General features: G+C 45.8%; 1 protein-coding gene and 1 pseudogene across 1 annotated transcript; both read right to left on the reverse strand.

Annotated features, from left to right (window-relative positions):
• Positions 1-1,285: 1,285 nt before the first annotated feature.
• On the reverse strand, positions 1,286-3,045 carry LOC141022318 (uncharacterized; annotated as a pseudogene).
• A 2,417-nt stretch (positions 3,046-5,462) lies between these two features.
• On the reverse strand, positions 5,463-8,712 carry LOC109744549 (uncharacterized). Its single transcript, XM_020303702.4, has 2 exons — positions 8,359-8,712; positions 5,463-5,742 (listed from the first exon to the last, which is right to left on the reverse strand). The coding sequence occupies exons 1-2, from the start codon at positions 8,670-8,672 to the stop codon at positions 5,733-5,735; spliced, it is 324 nt and encodes a 107-aa protein (XP_020159291.1). The 5' UTR covers positions 8,673-8,712; the 3' UTR covers positions 5,463-5,732.
• Between the last annotated feature and the right edge of the window lie 13,974 nt (positions 8,713-22,686).

Below are 22,686 nucleotides of genomic sequence, written 5' to 3' on the forward strand. Positions count from 1 at the left end.
TTGACGGAACTCTCCCTCGACCCTCTACATGATCAAGAGTTCGAGGGACATCATCGAGCTGAAAATGTGCTGAACACGGAGGTGTCGTACGTTCGGTGCTTGGATCGGTTGGATCGTGAAGACGTTCAACTACATCAACCGCGTTAACCTAACGCTTCCGCTTTCAGTCTACGAGGGTGCGTGGACACACTGTCCCCCTCTCGTTGCTATGCATCTCCTAGATAGATCTTGCGTGATCGTAGGAATTTTTTTTGAAATTGCATGCTACGTTCCCCAACATAATGCCACAAAGTAAATAAATATAAAATGGATGTAGTGCAAAACAAGAAGGTGAATTGTTTACACACCTTATGCTATCTACATCTCAGAAATCTCCTCCTTCAACCAATAAAGCCAAAGATTTGAGTCCTTGGTATTGCTGAATATTTCTCGACTCATTGGGCATTTGAAAAGCCACAGTGCCTTTGCTTGCAACTGATAGATCTTCCATTGGTTCTAGCGCAACCACACAGTTTCCATCTTGCTTTGATTCCTTCAACTCGTCAATCATTTTTGCAGATTGTTTCTTACGAAAATCCATGTAGTCCTCAAGTACAACAACGATCTGGCTTTGCTTCCTCTTATTCACAGGCAGTGCTCCCTTTTGTTCAGAGTTGGTAGATGTTGTAGCTTCAGGTTCATCTCTTCTTGATGCCCCTTGCCCTTGTAGATCAGATGAGGACATACCATCATCAACATTGGTAGAGGAGATATGGTTCAAATCATTGGTAGAGGAATCCATAGGAGAAATGGCATCGCTTGTGCGATCCACCTGCGGAATTGATACAAAGTTCAAGTCTCCTGAAGCAACACTTCCTGCTCCAAAAAAAAGAAACATATCAGCATGTTCGCTCAGAAACATCAGAGTCATCTATAAATGCAAATACATATATTTACTGCCACCCATTCCAGAAAGAAAGTATATATACACATAACTTGGTCCTTCATCATACAACTGTTTAGAAAGAAAAGGAGCACTCAAGCAGGGTCGATGGAAACACATGAAAAAATACAAGTATCTCAACAATCTCCCAAATACTATATAATTAAAGCAAGAATGAAAAAGATTTAATATGCAGGGTCGATGGAAACACGTGATACAGGAAACACACCTTCATGTAGTGAAGCCAATGACTTGAAGAGCATGAATGGTTTTGAACGGAACTTCTTTATCCTTGGATGATCCTATTGAATGTAGAAACATTGTATGGTTGGGATCAATAAAACAATGCCTTGAAGAGCATGAATGGTCGTGAACAAACAATATATCAAGAAAAGAGATAACCTTGGTAAGTTTATCCCATATTACAGGTTCAGCGATGATCATGCAAAGTGTATCATCCCATCCCATGCCCCTGTGTTTACGAGAGTCTCTCACTGCCTTATAATTTCCTTTTAAATCCTTATCCTTCTCTTGGATTTGTTGCTTGGTGAAATGAGCTAATGGAAATTTCTGATTGAATGTATTTGTAATGCTAGTCCACCCTTTAGCAGTCCACCCATTTTGACCTCGGTAGATGGGATTGTTGTGGTCAAGCATTATATAAACAAGACCTTTCTCATATGCATGGTCCCAAGATGCCCTAGGCGCTGACATAGCTACATTATTGAACCAACAATGGGGTACTAGTTAAATTTCTCTCTATCACTACTTTACCTAAGAAAAGGTGAGAAAAAATTACAAAATAAACTCATGTCCGACTAGTTGTTATAATCAGCCCACATTTGCATCGCGATCTGATCTCTAAGAGTGTTTCCATTGTTTGCCTCATTGTGATGATGTTGGTTGACATCATCTCCCTCTGGAACATCAACATATGTTTCTAGTGGAATTAACGGTGGTTGGTGATCCAATCATGCCTCGTCACCACTCTGAGCTCTAATGATGTTATGGAATACAACACATGCCGCCGGGATCTGATTTGTGACTCTATAGGGTAGTGATTGCCCACTTTCAAGATAGGGAACCGTCTTTTTAAAACACCGATGCTCCTTTTGATGTGGTTCCGAAGAATTGCATGGGTATGGTTGAACAGCTCCCTATGGTCGGCATAGCCCATATTAGATGAGTGTCGCCTCCTAAATTCACTCAGGTGATACCGAACTCCTCGATATGGTGCAAGAAAAGAAGGCATGTTTGCATATCCACCATCTATGAGATAAAATTTTCCTCCTGGCACATGAAACCCCATGCTAATAGTAGAACGAAGAACTCCTGCATCTGATGCGGACCCTCCCCCCCCCCCCCCACATGAAATAAATGTGAAATTCATATCAAAATCACAAGCAACCATGACATTCTGTGAGAGGGTTCCTTTCCTATTCCTAATGGGGGGCCTTATCTTCAGCAATGGTGATGGGGATATGTGTTCCATCTATAGCACCAAATGCAGTTCTGCACATTGAAAAAGAAACAACAAAGTTGGTAGGTTTAGAAATCTATGTGGAGAAGTTTTAAAAAATCCATTGATATGGAGATGTGTGTGCAGTGGTTCACCTGGAAATAAGGCCATTAGCGAGTGTTCGAAACAATCTTCGGGTGGGGCAGGAGTGAACTTGGAATCTTTATAAATCTTTGGGCTAGAGTTGGAATTAAGTCAAAAATATTGTTTATCTTCCTATGAATTGTTTCTACGTTGTGTTGAAAGTATTTTTGTAGATCTTGATTACTAGCATTGTGCGAAATCATGTACATGAACATTGCCAACTGCTCCTCGACAGCAACACACGACGTGCCCTTCAATAGATTCTCTCTTCTAAGGTAATCCATGATAGACTTAAAAATCTCAGGTTCCATCCGAAACTCAACCCTAGACCAACTCTCGTGGCCTTCTAATATTTCCTTAACCTTTGCAGCCCCGGATAAAGATGATGTGTGAACTAGATGCTTTTCCTCATAAAGGGAAGCATATAAAGCGGGAACCAAAAGGAAAAATAGTTCATCGTCTTCTTCTTGTTCTTGCGAGATAATCTTAATAATTGTTTTTCTCCTAGAATCCATCAGTATTATACCCAATGAAAACAAAATTAATACAACGATAATAATAATAACTAAAGCAATAATAATACCATCTCTATTATGGCTGCAAAAAACCAATAGCTAGGAGCCTAGGAAGCTCAGGAGTGAATACAAAGATAATACCATTTCTATTGTAACATCTACGTACATAATTAAGAGCATCGGTTTTCTCATATACTAAAATAAGACCACTTTCAATACTAGGCAGAGAAAAATAACAACACAAGAGCAGTAGTTTTGCATAATTTAAGCTTCCTCAGTGACCATGTCAAAGGGATGACTGCGTCACATACCTTTCTTGCTCTGAGTGAAAACTTCTCAATGACCGATGTATCAAAAGGCACCAAGCAATTGAACACAAAGTCTTCGGATAAAGCCAACTTCTAATGTCAGAGCACCTGCATTTGAAACACGATAAAATAATGAATAGATACATGTAGATAACTAAATAGAGTAGACCCACAAATCAACACCTACTAGAAAACAAATTTGCCCTCTTCACAATATACTAGAACATTGTGCATATAGATTAGCATCACAGGGAGGTAAAGGTGGCTGTGCTCACTTGTGAGGTCAGGATAGATAGAGCACTTCAAAGCATTCGATGTTCTTCAGTACAGCTGCTCACTTGGGGTACAAACCTCAAACAGGAGAGGAGGTCCCTTGATCTGTATAGACGCTCGTCAGTGCGTGTAGCAGGAAAGAAATCACCATGGCAAAGAAAAATAGTGAGTGGAAGAGGAGGACGAGGGGATAACCTTGATGAGAAAGAGGGGGTGATCTATGGCCGTCGTCTTCATCGTAGGTGAGTGATGCTTCGAGGGAGAGACGAGAAGAAGGGGATGACGAACCAGGTCGTCGTCGCTCCCGCCGGAGGGACAGAGCATGGAGGTACAGGCCGGAGCGTGGTGGTGCGTCGCTTCCAATTGTCGGGCGGAACTTTGGCCGGAGGAGGGCGGAGGGTGGTGGCGCGTCGTTCTTGGATCTTGCCGCCGCCGCCTCTCGTTCGCGAGACCAAGAGAACGAGGGTTTCCTCCCCGACCACAGCAGGCGTGGAAGGCTCTCCCAGGGAAAAGACATGGAAAGGGTCGGGCTACCCCCATATCGTGGGTCGCCAAATGGCCGGGTAGATCACCCAGGGCTAACTTGGCTCGTGGGTTCCCAGCCTGAGGAACAGACAGGGATCCCGGGGGGAAACTGTGAAACCAAATGCGGCCTTATTGGGGATCTGAGCTGTCATTGGCCGTGCGTGCGAGAGTCAACGGTAACGATGGTTGCTTTGTCCTTCCCTGGCAAGAGAGAGAGAGAGGGAGGGAGGAAGGGAGGGAGGGAGAGAGAGAGAGAGAGCGCAGCGAGCTGGCGGCGGAGCACGACGAGCTGGCGGAGGCGCATGGCGAGCTAGCGCCACCGGCGGCGCGAGGACCGGGCCGTTGCATATCATTCACCGGAGATGTAAGAGAGATATATATTTTGCTTTTGTTTATTTTTTGTTAGGCCCCATGTGTAAGTTAGAGAGAGAGGTGGGACAGAGTTTTTCCATTTTCTTTTTTTGGGCCCACATGTAAGTGATACAGAAGAGAGGTGAGAGAGTTTTTTTTTTACTCAGAGGGCCTAACTGTATGGAGGGGCCAAAATGTCCAGGAAACGCCCGGTAGACGGTCAAAGGCCTTTGACCGAACGGTAACAACACAGAAGGACATTTCTATAAGGTCACCTAATGGCAGAGGGGTAAATTTGAGTATGCTTCTAAATTAGAGGTAAATCTAAATAGTGGGTTCGAGTTAGGGGCACAAATATGCACACCATTGACGTGCTCTCCGGGGAAAAAAAGATGCCCTTATAAAGCAAATGATGTGCTAAACAAATGGTGTGCTAAATATTTTCTATGCTTACAAGAGATGGTATATATTTCGATCATATGCATGTTTACTTTAACATGCTTGCTGTATGCAACAAAGACCAACTTATGTATAAACACCAGATTGCTCATTGGCCACTTGAGATTTTGTATTCTTAGTTTACAACTAGCCATCTGTGACAGGTACAACGTTTTTATACCCGAAACATGTCAAATGCAATCAAAATTGATGATCAGGTGCAATAAGCCTTTTAAGCCATTTGAAAAAAAATGATTTAAATCATAGAACAAAATGATTGGTGTACTATTGTTCACTACTTTTGTCCATTTTAGCCAGCTTTGCCGCATATATCTCCTATGGCGAGGAGCTTAATGCGCCGTCATCTGTTGCAAACCTGCAACCAAGGCGGTGATTTGTGGGAGTTATAGATGGAAACGAAGTGCGTAATTTGCTACGTACGTGTATGTGTTCCATCAGCCACACACGGTCTGAATTATTATGCACAGAGCACATGCCCTCATAGCACAGAGACCCAGACACATTACTAAGGTGTACCACAAAAATTCCTCAATAATTTATCGCAAACTTGTGTGTGATCCAAGAAATGAACAGATTCCTGGCACACATGTGAGCATTTATCAACGCAGCTCTAAACAGATCCATAGTTGGAAAAAGAAAATAGTCAGTTCAATTACTAAATTCCACCATGAAGATTGATTACATGTTCAACATGATGCACCCACGAAGAAATAGCATTGTAACCCTGCTGTAGTACCGTCGAATGTCGCTGAAATGCTGCCCATTGAGAGATGCCCTTACTGACCCCTGCACAAAGCGAACACTCTTCAATAAACAGATAGAAAAAAATGTGATTCATACAACAATAGTTAACACGCCTGATGGTTTTCATGGAGCATAATGCCACAATGTGTTTTTTCGACAAAATGTAAATATATACTAATACGGAATTAGGCCCCATGACTATGTACTTTAGAGAACCTATTAAACTACATTATAAACCTACATAATTGACTTCCATCATGGGAACGTTTTCACCTTCAAGCACTTGTAGAAATAGTTTGCGCGAAGTGCAAACAATATCACAAAAACAGTACACCTTAAGTACCTCCTACTAAAATGGAATTCTATTTCTTTTTTTGTTCCCTTCTATACAGACAGATAAATCAATTAAATAAAATGACTTCTCACTCTGATGTGGTGTGATAATCACATAAATGGTATGCCTTGTAGTAAGATTTACAGTCTGCTTAGCATAATCAACTTTCCATATCAGTAAACGCTAGCAGTTTGCCCATTACTCGTCATGCCCAATCCAATGCAGTAGCATGTATCTGGAAGCAATACTAAAGGTCTGTTCGGCAACCCACCAGCACCTAAAAATACGAGGAGCTGCGGAGTGGAGGGACTGCAGCTCCGTGCTTCTTAAATGCAGCTCCGCCTGCTCCCGGAGCGGAGGGACTCCGAACAGGGCTTTAAGTTACATAGATACGGAGCTACAGCACAGCGCCCCAATCTGGACTAGTATGAACCTAACTACATATATATACAACATTGGAGTACAACGATTGCACGTGTGTGGTCATACTGTCATCAATGAGTCTGTAAATGAATTATTTGCCTGCATTATCTGATTATCTCAAACGTGTGATCAGTGCAGTAACATGTGTCATAAAATTTTCCATGATGAAGCATCAGATATAAATATTCAATAACCACAATAACGTGAATACAGATGTAGGTACTCCATAAACTATGCAATGACCCAATCGTAAGCGAACAGATAAAGTTATTGTATCATACCTGTTCGCTGTATTACTATCAGTATGGCCTAGATTTGAATCTTTACTGTTTCCATTTGCAATTCTCCACTGATTTAGTTCATCAGTAAATATATGCTACACTAGCTATATCCACTAAATGTTTTACTACCTCAAGGCAATCCTGGGAGTAGCAATTCAAATTGTACCATCCATGACCCAACTGCTTGATCAGGAAGCAATGTTGTCGCATCAGACAAAGGTAGTGATCAGGTTGCAGCTAAGCAGAAAGTTGGCACTCGCTAGTTCAGCTGGTCTTTTCAATTAGTGCAATTAATTGCAGGAATTGGTTCTAATAAGTACTCCCTCCGTAAAGAAATATAAGAGCGTTTAGATAACTAAAGTAGTGTTCTAAATGCTCTTATATTTGTTTACAGAGGGAGTACTTTCTAACACTCGACATCAACTTAAATTAACCTCCTCAGTGACAATATAGGACACGATTAGATTGTCTTTTTCATTTTTACCAGGATATTAGCTTTACTTTGTTTAGCATGTATTTTTTTAAATGATAATAAATGAGAAATGGCAGCCCAGCAGAATTTGGCTTATACATGTCTCATACAACTCGTAAGTACATGTTGTCACTATGAGATTCAGTATGCCCAAGTCATCAGGAAATGGGACAATTCACACCAGTTCAGAAGTGCATACTTGACACTTGATTTTTGTCCTAAGTCGGTCTTGTCTACATTTGACCATGCCTATAGGAAAATGTGATAATATATACAACATCATATATATAGCACAAAAATATATTTTATGATGAATCTAACAAAACTAATTTGGTGTTGTAGATGCTGATATATTTATGAATAGACCTAGTCAAACTTGTCAAACTTAAAGAAGTTTGAATCAGGGCAAAATAGAACTTCAAATGATTTAGAATGGAGCGCGGATCACATTCTACATTTGCATTACACCTCATGACCAGATGACTTGTATAGAGTTAATCTAACGATTTCAGTTAAATATCATAGGGTTATGCCATATGCTCGACACTGATGCAAACGGACAGAAAGTGGACTTCCCGTGGAATAACTTTGCCAACACAACATGTATGGAGCTATTTTCAGATCAAGTAATGGTGAACTGATAAATTAAGCCAACATTCAAGGGTTTAAACGATCTTTTGTAGATCGTTAAAGTGACCAAACTGTCATTCCCTTTACTAGATTATTATTATTATTTTGAGAATCTTTACTAGATTATTATAAGTTTGTGGACCATGGGCTTGCAATTTTATCTATTCCTTCCTAATACGCATCACATTTAAAGAACATCGGTGATAGGATTGCCAATGTGACTGTCTGTGGATCTCTAATCCGAGGCCAACCTAATTCACCCGACGAATTAGTAAAATCTGCTTCATGTTCAACGGCCCACAGTACTAAAGTACTAGTAAGCACATATTTGCCACCCCTACCGATGCTGTCATGATCCTGTAATTAATCTCAACTCAAGCATTTCATCAAACATCTGCTACGAGAATTCTAACCCACATCCTTGTTGGCAAAACGCGCCTAATTTCACACGGCCCTACAGCTAAAGCCGCAACCAACATTTCGTCGAGCACTTGGAGAGCAGTGGCAGTGGCACTGACCTGATCTTCTTGATGAGGATATCGCGGAGATTCTTGCCGAGCTCCTGGGAGCGGACGCGCGCCATGAGAGCCTTGCGCGCGAGCACGCGCTTCTCGGAGTTCTTGACGTGGTGCTCCGTCCGGCGCTTGATGAGCCGCTCGATGCCGCTGGACCGCATCTTGCGCTCCATCACCTGGAGCGCGCGCTCCAGGTTGCCATCCCTCACATGCACCACGATCCCCCGGGACGGCTGCACCTGCCCGCGGTTCCCCCTCCCCGCGGCCGCGGCCGCCGCCGGCCAGAACCCCCGCGCCGCTCGTGCTAGTGCCTGCATCGCTCGCTCGCTCGCTCCTGAATGAGTGCCTGCCGGGGGTACCGTTGCGTCGAGATTCGGGACGACTCGCTCTCGTGTAGCTGGCCAAACGGGCCGAGCCAACCAGGCCAGCCCGCGAGCACATCGGCACGGCCTGCCATGGGCCAGGCACGGGGGAGCTCCTATCTGCCGCTAACTGCGGCAAAATGTCGAGGGAACGCACAGCGGGTCTCCCCGACTGGGCCAGCCCATGTGGCTCTCCCGTTCCGGCTAGCGAAGAAACTAGAGCGCTCGCCCGCAAAAAAGAATGCGTCAAGCAGGATTCGAACACAAGACCACGCGCTTCACAAGTCGTAGTACTACCACTTAAGCAGGCGTTTAAAATGGGCAGCAGAAATCCTTAAGAACCAAACCAACCACGGATACGAACGTTTTTTAAATTTTGAACGTGCAATATTATTTTGGAGAAAAAGTGAATTCTGTACATCAAACCGCAAACACTTTTCGAAAATGTGTATATTTGTAAAACTCAAACATTTCGAAAAACACAAACAATTTCTGGAAACGGAAACAATTTTAATCCCCCCCCCCCCCAAAAAAAAATTGAAAATACGGTCATTTTTTGAATGGCAAAACAGTTTTTGGATACGCGAACATTTTTTAAAAATGGGAACTTTTTTGGAATCTCCCGAACAAAAATTGAAAATACCAATATTTTTTAAACACCAGAACAAAATTCGAAGCATGAACAATTTTTGAAAATTGCGAATAATTTTTAAAATCCCAGAACAAAAATTGAAAACATGAACATTTTTTAAACTCCCGAACAAAATTTGAAACCCGATTATTATTATAAATTTGAGACAATTTTCGTAATACTGAACAAAATTTGAGAAGTTGTGAAATTTTGAACAAAATTTGAATTTCTGAACAACTTTTGAAAAGTGCAAACATTTTTTGAAAAAGGTAACATTTTTTGAATTTCTGAATAAAATTTGAAAATGGAAACATTTTTTGAAATTTTGAACATTTTTTTATAGATCAATTTTTTTTTGAAATTTAAGAACATTTTATCAAAAACACAAAAAAAGGAAAAAGAAAGAAAGAAGAACACGAAAAAAGAGAGAAAATAATAAACAAACAAGAAAAAAAGAAAAATCGGTTCAGGAACCTACTAGAAGATTCCCAAAACCGGGAAAAACCGGCTGGAACCTTCCAGCAGGTAGGTTCCCAAAACCGGGACCAGTGGAACGCTTTTAATGGGCTGGCCCGACTCATTCGATCGCTAAGAAACGGTGTGTGATACCCCACATTTTAATGTAGAGTGCGTCGTATAGGATTTTCCACGGGCTAAATGGGCCGTGCCCGGCACGCCTGGGCCTGGAGGCCGGGCACGTGGGCCGGCACGGCATGGCCCGTTTACTTTTTTATATTTTTTCAGAATATGTATATACATATATATACTTAAAATAGAGCCCAATAGTCCTAAAAATCAGCCCAACAGGTTGAGAATGTGCAGCACAGCGTGCTAAACGGGCTAACGTGTCGGTCCGTTTAGATCATGCCTGGGCCTGGAGGCGCAGCACGTGGGCCAACACGACACGTCCCGCTTACTAAACATGCCCCTGTGGGCCATGCTGTGCTGGCACGATTAGCATGGGTCGGGCTGTGCCGTGCCAGGGCAGCCTATTTGGCTAGCTATGCGCTTTCGGGGTCTAGATTGTTTGTTTTTCCCTATGTTTTCACTCAGATCCCTATGCTATTCTGGAATTGCATTTTGGCTTGTATGGCAAAACGAGGGAAATCTGGCCAAATGGGACAGGCCTACATGTTGGGGAACGCAGTATTTCAAAAAATTTACTTACGATCACGCAAGATCTATCTATGTGATGCATAGCAACGAGCCGGGAGAGTGTGTACACGTACCGAAAGCGGAAGCGTTTTATCAACGCGGTTGATGCACTACTGGAATTAGCCAATTTGCCATCTGCCAGCTCTTTGCCATCAGCTATCCAAAAGCAGACGGCAAAGAAATGGCAGACGACAAAACAGGTCTTTGCCATCTGCGAGCTCTTTGGCAGACGGCAAAGAGAGAGGTGGCCCCCACCCCCGCCCGTTTGGAAAAAACTTAACGCCCCACCTCTTTGCCGTCTGCTAGACATAAAGGCGGACGGCAAAGATTGGCGGACGGCAAAGTGGAGAGTACCTAACGGTGCCTACCCCCGACCCGTTACTCTGTCTTCTCTCCCTCTCTCCTCCCCGACGCGCCCCGCCGCCGCCGCCGCCGCCGCCGCCCGCCGCCGCCCCGTCGCCCCGCCACCCGCCGCCCCGCCGCCCGCCGCCGCCCCGTCACCCCCCCCCCCCCCCCGCCCCTCCGCCCGACCAGCGCCACCCCGCCGCCCCAGAGCTGTGGCCCCGTCGCCACCATCGCCCGGCCAGCGCCCCTCCATCGGTGAGCAACCCCACCGCCCGGCGCCCCTGTGCCCTGCCGGCGTGCCACAGGCCTCCCACCCCTGCCGCAGGTGAGCCCCGGTCGCACCCCTCTTCTCCTCTTTTTTCTGTTTTTTCTGTTTTTTAGTTTAGATTACTTTTAGTTTAGTTTTAGATTTAGTTTAGTTTAGATTTAGGTGTAGTTTTAGGTGTAGTTAGGTTTAGGTGTAGTTTTTTCCTGTTTTGTTTTAGGTTACTTAGTGCTAGGTTTAAGAAGAGGAAAAAGGAGAAGAAGAAGAAGAAGAAGAGGAGGAGGAGGAGGAGGAGGAGGAGGAGAAGAAAGAAGAAGAAGAAGAAGAAGAAGAAGAAGAAGAAGAAGAAGAAGAAGAAGAAGAAGAAGAAGAAGAAGAAGAAGAAGAAGAAGAAGAAGAAGAAGAAGAAGAAGAAAGAGGAGAGGAGGAGGAGGAGGAGGAGAAAGCTAGAGGAGAGGAGGAGAAGAAGAAGACCACCGACACCCCGACCCCGACCACCGACACCCCGACACCTGACACCCCGACCACCGACACCCCGACCCCGACGCGACACCCCCACCCCGACGCGACACCCCGACACGACACCCCGACACGACACCCCGACCCCGACACGACACCCCGACACGACACGACACGACACCCCGACACGACACGACACCCCGACACGACACGACACCCCGACACGACACGACACCCCGACACCTGACACCCCGACCACCGACACCCCGACCCCGACGACCGACACCCCCACCCCGACGCGACACCCTGACACGACACCCCGACCCCGGCACGACACCCCGGCACGACACCCCGACACGACACGACACCCCGACACGACACGACACCCCGACCCCGACACGACACCCCGACACGACACCCCGGCACGACACCCCGACCCCGACACCCTGACACCACACCCACCCTTACCCCGACCACCGACACCCTGACACCACACCCCGACCCACACCCCGACCCCGACCCCGACACCCTGACAGGGTCATATATTTGTGAATTATTAGTTAGGTCATATATTTTTCGATTTTGTTATGAAAACATCATATATAATTGTGTTGATCGGGTAGATTTAAATGTGCAGTTGTTTCATCGCTGCGAGGTTTGGTGGTCGACGACCTCGCCGTGCGTTTGACGAGCTCTGCCCCTTCGTTCGTGGGTGAGCACAAATGACATGTCCTCCTCCATCGTTAATTATTTGCTCTGTTCCGGTGTTCGTGCCGATGAAACTTGATAGCTAGCTATATATGTGTCTTGAATCATCAGTATGCGTAACCAATATGTGTCTCCCGTTCGAAAGTGTCATAGTTATAAATATGCATGCATTTGCATATTTATAACCTTGATTCTTTCGAATTGTCCAACGCTATCCATGGACAGCCCGAGTATGTTTAGATTGGGTTCGTTTTCCCATATGCTTTGCTCCGGATCTGACGCATAAGTTTCGTCAGTGCCTCCCCTGTTGTTCTCCGGGTACACATCCTCTCTGTTTATTGCAGAGACGTGTATCAGGAGAACAGCGGGGAGGTGCTGCCGAAATTTTGCGTAGGATCCGGAGCATAGCATGGGAAAATGAACCCAATCTAAACATACTCGGGTGGGATTAGGACCTATCATTACCTATTAGAGTGTAGGTTGCATGGACGTAATAAAATTGACAAAGTAGATCAACTGATGAATATATACATGGTGAATTATATATATATATATATTTGTTGTGTGTCTAGTAGCTCTGAAAGTCAAGATGAGTGATCGTGCGTGGATGTACACCGGTCACACTGGTCAGAACAAATGGAGCACTGAATGGTTCACAAAAACCAAGGGGTTTGTGCGAGCCGCATTTGCAAATGGCCAGAGGAAAACCTGGTGCCCCTGTTTACGGTGCGGCAATTGGGAAAAGAGGACAGAGGCTAAAATGGGCAAACACCTGCAGAAGAGTGGTTTTACGCCCGATTATACGGTGTGGACATTTCATGGTGAGTCTGCCCAACGTGAACGAGCTGAGGTGGATCGTCGTCGCACCGACGAGCATGGTACCGGGATGGAAAACATGGTGCAAGACTTCGATGATGTTCGGGGTTCGGACGAGGAGATGGAGGAATCTGCAAAGGCCTTCAATGAAATGTTGGAGTCTTCAAAACGTCCGCTCCATGAGCACACTGAGCTTTGTCAGTTGGATGCCATCTCACAAGTAATGGCTCTGAAGGCTCAGTTCAACTTGGGCAGAGAATGCTACGATGCAATGATGACAGTATTTGGACGCTTTCTACCCAAAGGCCATGTAATGCCTGCAAACCTGTACCAGTCGGACAAAATCCTCCGTGCACTGAAGATGCCCTATGATAAGATACATGCCTGTGAGAAAGGATGTGTCTTGTTTAGGCTTGACTATGCGGACTTGAACTATTGTCCCATTTGCAGGTCTTCCAGGTATGTTGTGGTAGACAACGGTATGGGTGAGAAGACACAGACCAAAATCCCTGTTAGTGTTCTTCGGTATATGCCAATCGTACCAAGACTTCAACGTCTTTTCATGGTCGAAGAGACGGCCAGACAGATGACATGGCACAAAACGGGCAAAAGAACCGAACTAGATGCAGATGGGAATCTGATGATTGTACACACATCGGATGGTGTTGCGTGGAAAAAGTTTGATGAATTACATGGTGACAAAGCGGCAGATCCGAGGCATCCTCGAGTCGGCATCAGCACGGATGGGTTCAGTGTGTTTGGTATGACAGCAGCCCAATACAGTTGTTGGCCCGTATTTGTCTTTCCACTCAATCTCCCCCCGGACAGATTATGCAAAGAAAGAACATTTTCCTGACGTTGATAATTCCAGGGCCCAACTATCCGGGGAAAAATATGAATGTGTACATGCAGCCGCTTAAGGACGAATTGCAAGAAGCCTGGGATAATGGGTTCAAGACATACGACGCCTATAGCAAACGGAACTTCATAATGCGTGTCTGGTACATGTACTCGACGCATGACTTGCCGACGTATGCGCTATTCGTTGGCTGGTGTGTGCATGGAAGGTTCCCGTGCCCCACATGCAAGGGAGCTCTTGAGTTTCGTTGGCTTCAGGCCGGTCGCAAGTTTTCTTGCTTCGACATGCATAGACAGTTCCTGAATCCTCGCCATAAGTTCAGGAAAGACAAGAAGAACTTCATCAGAGGTAGAGTTGTCAAAAACTCTGCACCACCTGCATTGACAGGCCAACAGACCCTGGATCAGTTAAACGCTCTCGAGCTAGATCCAGAGCGTCCAGGGTACTTCAAGGGGTATAATTCTAAGCACGCCTGGACTCACAAAACATGCTTATGGGATCTGCCTTACTTCAAAGACCTCCTTTGCCCACACAACATCGACGTGATGCACACTGAGAAGAATATCGCCGAGGCACTTTTTGGTACATTGTTCGGCATAGATGGGAAGTCAAAGGATAATACTAAGGCTAGAGTCGATCTGGAGGCGCTATGTGATAGGTTGTTACAAAACATGAAAGAACCGAAAGGAAAGCAGAACTGGACGAAGCCAAAGGCATGGTTCAATCTTGGAAGGCCAGCTATGAGGGAAATTATCTTGTGGGTGAAATTGCAGTTGATGTTCCCCGATGGGTATGCAGCGAATCTAAAGAGGGGAGCCAGTCTTGATAAATTGAAGATATTTGGTCTCAAGAGTCATGATTGGCACATATGGATTGAGCGGGTAATGCCGGTGATGTTGCGTGGCTTCATCCCTGAGGATGAATGGCTAGTACTGGCAGAACTCAGCTATTTCTTCCGTGTTCTTTGTGCGAAAGAACTATCGCCTGGCGTGCTAGAAGAAATGGAAGAGTTGGCGCCGGAGTTGATCTGCAAGTTAGAGAAGATCTTCCCACCGGGCTTCTTTAATCCAATGCAACATTTGATTTTGCATCTCCCGACCGAGGCAAGATTGGGGGGGCCCGTGCAAAATCGTTGGTGCTACCCAACTGAGAGGATGCAGAAGACGCTTCGACAAAAATGTAAAAATAAACGTAGAATTGAAGCATCGATGGCTGAGGCATTCATCACTGAGGAGGCGGCAAACTTCGTGACAGCACACTACGAAGCCAAAAATCGTCATTTGCATAATCTGAAGCCTCGGTACAATGCTGACGACCCTAAAAAGGGTGGATCCAACCTCAGCCTATTCAAAGGGAATCTCGCACCAGCCAGTGTTTCAAATCCAGTATCTTTGGATAACGAACAATGGCAGACCATTTCGTTGTATATCTTCAACAACCTGATAGAAGTGCAGCCGTACATCGAGTAAGTTCTCGGTACATTGTTTCGCAACTTCTATTTCCTTTGAACTGCTCTTATTCCTGGATATTTCATACAGTCGATACGTCGCCTTATTCTCGTATGGAGCGGTGATCCAAAAGGATTCTGTCGAAGAGTATGAGCTTCTCGCAAAGCAAGGAGGCGGCTATCCCGGTTTCATCTCTTGGTTCAAACAAACGGTAATTTCTATTAGACAATTTCATTTCATTCGCTAATTTGTGCGTAATGCAACAATCCTTTCATATTAAACTTGTAGGCTAATTCAGAGTCTATGGACGCCGAATTGAGACAAGTCGCTAATGGTTTTGACTATAAGGTCCGTTCATTTGACAAATACGACATCAACGGGTATCGCTTTCGTACCTATGGCAAAGAGCTATCTATGGCCGACCGAAAGTCTACAAATTGTTGTGTATCTGCTATCGGCGAAGGAGGTACCGAGTATTATGGGAGAGTTGAAGCAATTTATGAACTTCTATTCTATGGTGAAAACCCACCGAATGTCGTAGTCTTCAAATGTTATTGGTTTCAGCCTAAGGAGACTAGAAGGACTCATGAACATATAGGGCTAGTTGAAATCAACCAAAGCACCCATTTAGATGTTCCTGATGTCTATATTACGGCTCAACAGGCGACCCAAGTATTCTATCTACCGTGGGCCTGCCAAACTAATCCAAATCTGAAAGGTTGGGATGTCGTTTATGAAGTGCCGCCACGTGCTAGACTATCTCCCCCAAAGGAAGAGGATTATGAACCTCACATTAACCCAGACACATATGAAGGAGAATTCTTCCAAGAGACACGTCTTTCCAAAAAGCGTTTCAAGAACCGCTATACTTCACCCCCAAAACATTGAAGTAGACAGCGACAGTGAATCTGACATCACCCCAGAGGAGGAACAAGAAGAGCCGGAACAAGAAGAGGTTACTGCTGCGGATGACCTGTCATTGCTTGACCGATTACGTCAAGGTGGCCTTCCACATGTTGATGCCACTGAACCCTATGAGCCCGTCATTGATTATAGTGATGATGATGATTATGCATTTATTGATGATACTGATCGAGATTATTAGTAGTGTCAGGTATTAAATTTTTTTATGTTGTACTTGATGATGATACACTTAAGTGATACACATATTATTATTCATGACGGTCTTTTTTTTATGTTGTACTAATTTCGTTTACTGTTTGTCATGGCAGGTGTTGAAAGATGGTGGGCGCTGGTCGGGAGCGCGCCAAGGCCCCTTCTTCGTCGGCGCGTGGTCTGAGGTCTTCCATTCCAGACGCACCTCTCCGCCGAGCGTTGCTGGACAGTATGGCGACACCGTCGGGCCCTTCTTCGTCGACCGCGGTGCCCAGCAGGGGACGAGGTAGGAAGAGAGGAGGTGGGGCACGTGGTCGTGGGAGAGGAGGTAGAGTGACTGCTACGGCGCCTTCCTGGCCGCCACCCCCAGCTGTTTCACCCGAGCACGTGACTGCTAGGGTGGACTCGTCCGAGGAGGAGGCTACACGGACTCCAGTCCATGAGCCTCCAGTCCACGGGTCTTGGGCCCACAAGCCTCGGGTCGACTGGCCTTCGGCCCACGAGAGTTCGGCCCACGAGACCCCGGAGGAGCACACGTCCGGATGGGGTACCTGGCCGGATCAGCCCGAGGAGCCGAGTGGCCATGCTGATGATGGCGGGGAGCCGACTGATATTGAGGAGGAGGGGGGCACCGTCTACCAGCGTGGTGCTACACGGCTCCCGTCCGTGCCGGAGAGCCGCGAGCAGAGGTGGTTGATTTTCCCTGATGGGGAGAGGTACGTAAGTGCATTTAATATTTTTTTACCTTCTGCATTCACGTTTCTTCAAATAACTAATGCGTTGGCCTTGTCATGCTGCAGGGGTTGGGACCACCATCATAGTGTCCGCCGGCCCAACTCCGTCCTTGGAGTTCTTTGCCGGCAAAACTTCCCGGGGTTTGTCACGTTGCCTGGTGAGGGTCGGCTTCCAGAGCTTGGATTGAGCTGGGAGCACTACTTGGCTGCCCCGGCCCCGCCGGATGAGATTATCGACGGTGTCTTGTGCGACACGAGGGCAGACATGGTGATCAGAAAGTTCTGGGTAATTTCTCCTTTACACATTTAAAAATCTTCAACTAGCTAGTTATTAATTGTACTAATCAATATTGTCTCATTTGATTGCAGACATTCTACATGTGTGAGGAGGGATACGAGAAGGACGCGGCACATGTTATCGAGAACGTCTGCAAGCGCCTACTACAGAACTTACGGCACGAGGCTCGGGTGCAGGCTGTTCGAGACTACTACGCCTTGCGTGGTATCAAGAAGACCAAGCCGGCGTGCCGCGATAAGTTCCTGAGTAAGGAGCAGTACATGAAGGTAATTCTTAAGGCCTTCTACTTAAGTTCCTTCATTTAGTAATTCTTAGCCGTAGCGCTCAAGTTTCTATTTGCTAACTTAGGCGCCTCCGAGATGGTGTGCGGATCGGATGGATTGTTGGGAGGTGTTGGTCAATGAGTGGTGCTCAAAAGAATGGCTAGCCCTCCACAACGAGGCCAAGGACAAACGTGCCCAAATGGAAGGTGTGCCACACCATCAAGGCAGCTCCAACTTATATCAGTTCGGGCGGAACTGGGTATGTGGTTTGCTTCATGATTCATGCAATTCATTCATCATGCTAGCTTGAGCCCTTTAATTACTAATTTACATTGTTTCTCTCTTTCAGGCACGCCACAATAAGGTGGATAAGGTGCTAGAGGTGTACGACCTGTATGCCATGGCCCACACTGCCTCTTTCAAGAAAGTCAAGGCTTTCTCTCAGTCTGACCTCGATGATGCAAACAACTTCACCAACATCTCCTCCCACAACAAGCTCGTGAGATATAGAGATGAGGGGAAGGCGAGTAAAGGGGAGGACTTTAACCCGAGCCAGGGTCCCATTGATCCAGAGCTGGTGATGATATCTGGTGGCGGGAGGTCCCATGGCTCCATAGCCATTGGAGATGGACTTATCCGTTGTCCTAGCACTCTCCCGGAGATCAAGGCGCGCCAGTCGAGCTCCGCTCCTGAGATAAGGCCTCGTGAACGGCCAGTGCAACTCGCCATCAAGGTTAGTGATACGTCCTCAGCTATCTTTCTCCATTACATTGTGTGCGCTTTCATCAATGATTACAAATGGTCATGTGAGTGGTGTTGCAGGCTGCTATACAGAGTGAGAGAGATAGAACGGAGAAACTTCTGGCGGAGGCGGCGGAGAGGCAGCCGGAGTTGGAGGAGAGGACGACAAAGATGTTGGAGGAGGAGAGGCCACAGAATGACATGCAGGCAAGGGCCATGTACGAGCTCCTTGTGGTAAGTTTCTTCTGCAGATTAGCCAAAACATTCATGTAGTGTTTGTCTCATTACTAACTAGTATGACTGAGTCGTCAAAACCAAATGTGCAGTCTGTGTGCGAGAAGACCGGTCAGACCGCTCCGCCGATGCCAGTGATTGCTCCTGGGACCACGGTGAGTTTAATTTGAATGGACATTACTTGCTAGTCTTAACATTTGAGTGTCATCATGCTAACAAGACATTGGAAATGATCTTTGGTGCAGCGTAACTCCAGACAAGCATCGCACGATCCTTCTCCAGCTACCGACACGAGCCAGCCAGCTCCTACACCTCCTGGATCATGGTAAGTTTATCTAGTGTTTTGCTTAACACATGCATAAAGACCTAGACTTAGCTTTATTTCCTCCAATGCTTACCATAATGACCTAGACTTAGCTTCTTCTCCTCCAAAATGACTTAATAAGCTTACTGACCTCCAAAACCATCCATTTTACCTAAGTTAGCTCTAAAACGATCTGTACTTAGCTTACTTATGTCAAAAATTGCATAATTAGCTTAGCTAGCTCATAAACGATCCATTTTACCTAAGTTAGCTCTAAAATGACCCATTTTACCTTGGTTAGCTTATAAATGATCCAGTTCATCTAAGTTAGCTCAAAAATGACCCATTTTACCTAGATTAGCTCTAAATGATCCATTTTACCTACGTTAGCTTTAAAATGACCCATTTCACCTAGGTTAACTCCAAAATGACCCATCTTACCTAGGTTATCTCATAAACGATCCATTTCAACTAATTTAGCTCATAAACGATCCATTTCACCAAGTTAGCTCAAAAACGATCCATTTCACCTAAATTAGCTCTTAAATGATCCATTTCACCTAAGTTAGCTCAAAAAGATCCATTTCAACTAAATTAGCTCATAAATGATCCATTTCACCTAAGTTAGCTCAAAAATGATCCATTTCAACTAAGTTAGCTCATAAATGATCCATTTCACCTAAGTTAGCTAAAAAACGATCCATTTCACCTTAGTTACCTCAAAAACGATCCATTTGGCCTTAGTTAGCTCATAAACGACCCATTTCAACTAAGTTAGCTCATAAATGATCCATTTCACCTTAGCTAGCTCATAAACGACCCATTTCAACTTAGTTAGCTCATATATGATCCATTTCACGTAAGTTAGTTCATAAATGACATACTCTTCTTGTTCTAGTCTTCTTCTTGTTCTAGTCTTCTTCTTGTTCTAGTCTTCTTCTTGTTCTAGTCTTCTTCTTGTTCTACTCTTCTTGTTCTAGTCTTCTTATTCTAGTCACCTATTTCTAACTTTCTTATTTTGCCATTTTGCAGATTTCATTCACTTCATGGAAGCTAGCTTGCTATGGAGTGCTTGTTTATGTATGGATGTGTTGGAAATATGCCCTAGAGGCAATAATAAATAGGTTATTATTATATTTCCTTGTTCATGATAATCGTTTATTATCCATGCTAGAATTGTATTGATAGGAAACTCAGATACATGTGTGGATACATAGACAACACCATGTCCCTAGTAAGCCTCTAGTTGACTAGCTCGTTGATCAATAGATGGTTACGGTTTCCTGACCATGGACATTGGATGTCGTTGATAACGAGATCACATCATTAGGAGAATGATGTGATGGACAATACCCAATCCTAAGCCTAGCACAAGATCGTGTAGTTCGTTTGCTCAGAGCTTTTCTAATGTCAAGTATCATTTCCTTAGACCATGAGATTGTGCAACTCCCGGATACCGTAGGAATGCTTTGGGTGTACCAAACGTCACAACGTAACTGGGTGGCTATAAAGGTGCACTACAGGTATCTCCGAAAGTGTCTGTTGGGTTGGCATGAATCGAGACTGGGATTTGTCACTCCGTGTAAACGGAGAGGTATCTCTGGGCCCACTCGGTAGGACATCATCATAATGTGCAAAATGTGACCAAGGAGTTGATCACGGGATGATGTGAGTTACGGAACGAGTAAAGAGACTTGCTGGTAACGAGATTGAACAAGGTATAGGGATACCGACGATCGAATCTCGGGCAAGTAACATATCGATAGACAAAGGGAATTGTATACGGGATTGATTGAATCCCCGACATCGTGGTTCATCCGATGAGATCATCGTGGAACATGTGGGAGCCAACATGGGTATCCAAATCCCGCTGTTGGTTATTGACGGAGAACGTCTCGGTCATGTCTGCATGGTTCCCGAACCCGTAGGGTCTACACACTTAAGGTTCGATGACGCTAGGGTTATAGGGAAAGTATGTACGTGGTTACCGAATGTTGTTCGGAGTCCCGGATGAGATCCCGGACGTCACGAGGAGTTCCGGAATGATCCGGAGGTAAAGATTTATATATGGGAAGTCCTGTTTTGGTCACCGAAAAAGTTTCGGGTGATATCGGTAATGTACCGGGACCACCGGGAGGGTCCCGGGGGTCCACCAAGTGGGGCCACCAGCCCCAGGAGGCTGCGTGGGCCAAGTGTGGGAGGGGACCAGCCCCAGGTGGGCTGGTGCGCCCCCCCCCCCACCAAGGCCCAAGGCGCATGGGAGAGTGGGAGGGGGCAAACCCTAGGTCCAGATGGGCCTTAAGGCCCACCCTAGTGGCGCCCCCCCTCTCCTCCCCTTGGCCGCCCCCCTTGGGTGGGATCTAGGGCTGGCCGCCTTCTCTTGGGGTGGGAAACCTAGAGGGGGCGCAGCCCCCTCCCCCCCTATATATAGTTGAGGTTTGGGCTGCCCAAGACATAGGAGAACGTCTCTCTTTCGGCGCAGCCCTATCCCTCTCCCTCCTCCTCCTCTCCCGCGGTGCTTGGCGAAGCCCTGCGGGATTGCCACGCTCCTCCACCACCACCACGCCATCGTGCTGCAGCTGGACGGAGTCTTCCTCAACCTCTCCCTCTCTCCTTGCTGGATCAAGGCGTGGGAGACGTCACCGGGCTACACGTGTGTTGAACGCGGAGGCGCCGTGGTTCGGCGCTTAGATCGGAATCAACCGCGATCTGAATCGCTACGAGTACGACTCCTTCATCCGCGTTCTTGCAACGCTTCCGCATCGCGATCTACAATGGTATGTAGATGCACTCCCCTTCCCCTCGTTGCTAGATTACTCCATAGATTGATCTTGGTGATGCGTAGAAAATTTTGAATTTCTGCTACGTTACCCAATAGTGGCATCATGAGCTAGGTCTATGCGTAGTTTCTATGCACGAGTAGAACACAAAGTAGTTGTGGGCGTCGATGTTGTCAATTCTTCTTGCCGCTACTAGTCTTATCTTGTTTCGGCGGCATTGTGGGATGAAGCGGCCCGGACCGACCTTACACGTACGCTTACGTGAGACAGGTTCCACCGACTGACATGCACTAGATGCATAAGGTGGCTAGCGGGTGTCTGTCTCTCCCACTTTAGTCGGAACGGATTCGATGAAAAGGGTCCTTATGAAGGGTAAATAGAAATTGGCATATCACGTTGTGGTCTTACGTAGGTAAGAAACGTTCTTGCTAGAAACCTATACAAGCCACGTAAAACTTGCAACAAAAATTAGAGGACGTCTAACTTGTTTTTGCAGCATGTGCTATGTGATGTGATATGGCCAGAAGATGTGATGAATGATATATGTGATGTATGAGATTGATCATATTCTTGTAATAGGAATCACGACTTGCATGTCGATGAGTATGACAACCGGCAAGAGCCATAGGAGTTGTCTTTATTTTTTGTATGACCTGCGTGTCATTGAATAACGCCATGTAAATTACTTTACTTTATTGCTAAGCGCGTTAGCCATAGAAGTAGAAGTAATCGTTGGCGTGACAACTTCATGAAGACACAATGATGGAGATCATGATGATGGAGATCATGGTGTCATGCCGGTGACAAAGATGA

This window comes from Aegilops tauschii, chromosome 5 (genome assembly GCF_002575655.3).
Source record: "Aegilops tauschii subsp. strangulata cultivar AL8/78 chromosome 5, Aet v6.0, whole genome shotgun sequence".
NCBI classification, from domain to species: Eukaryota; Viridiplantae; Streptophyta; class Magnoliopsida; order Poales; family Poaceae; genus Aegilops; species Aegilops tauschii.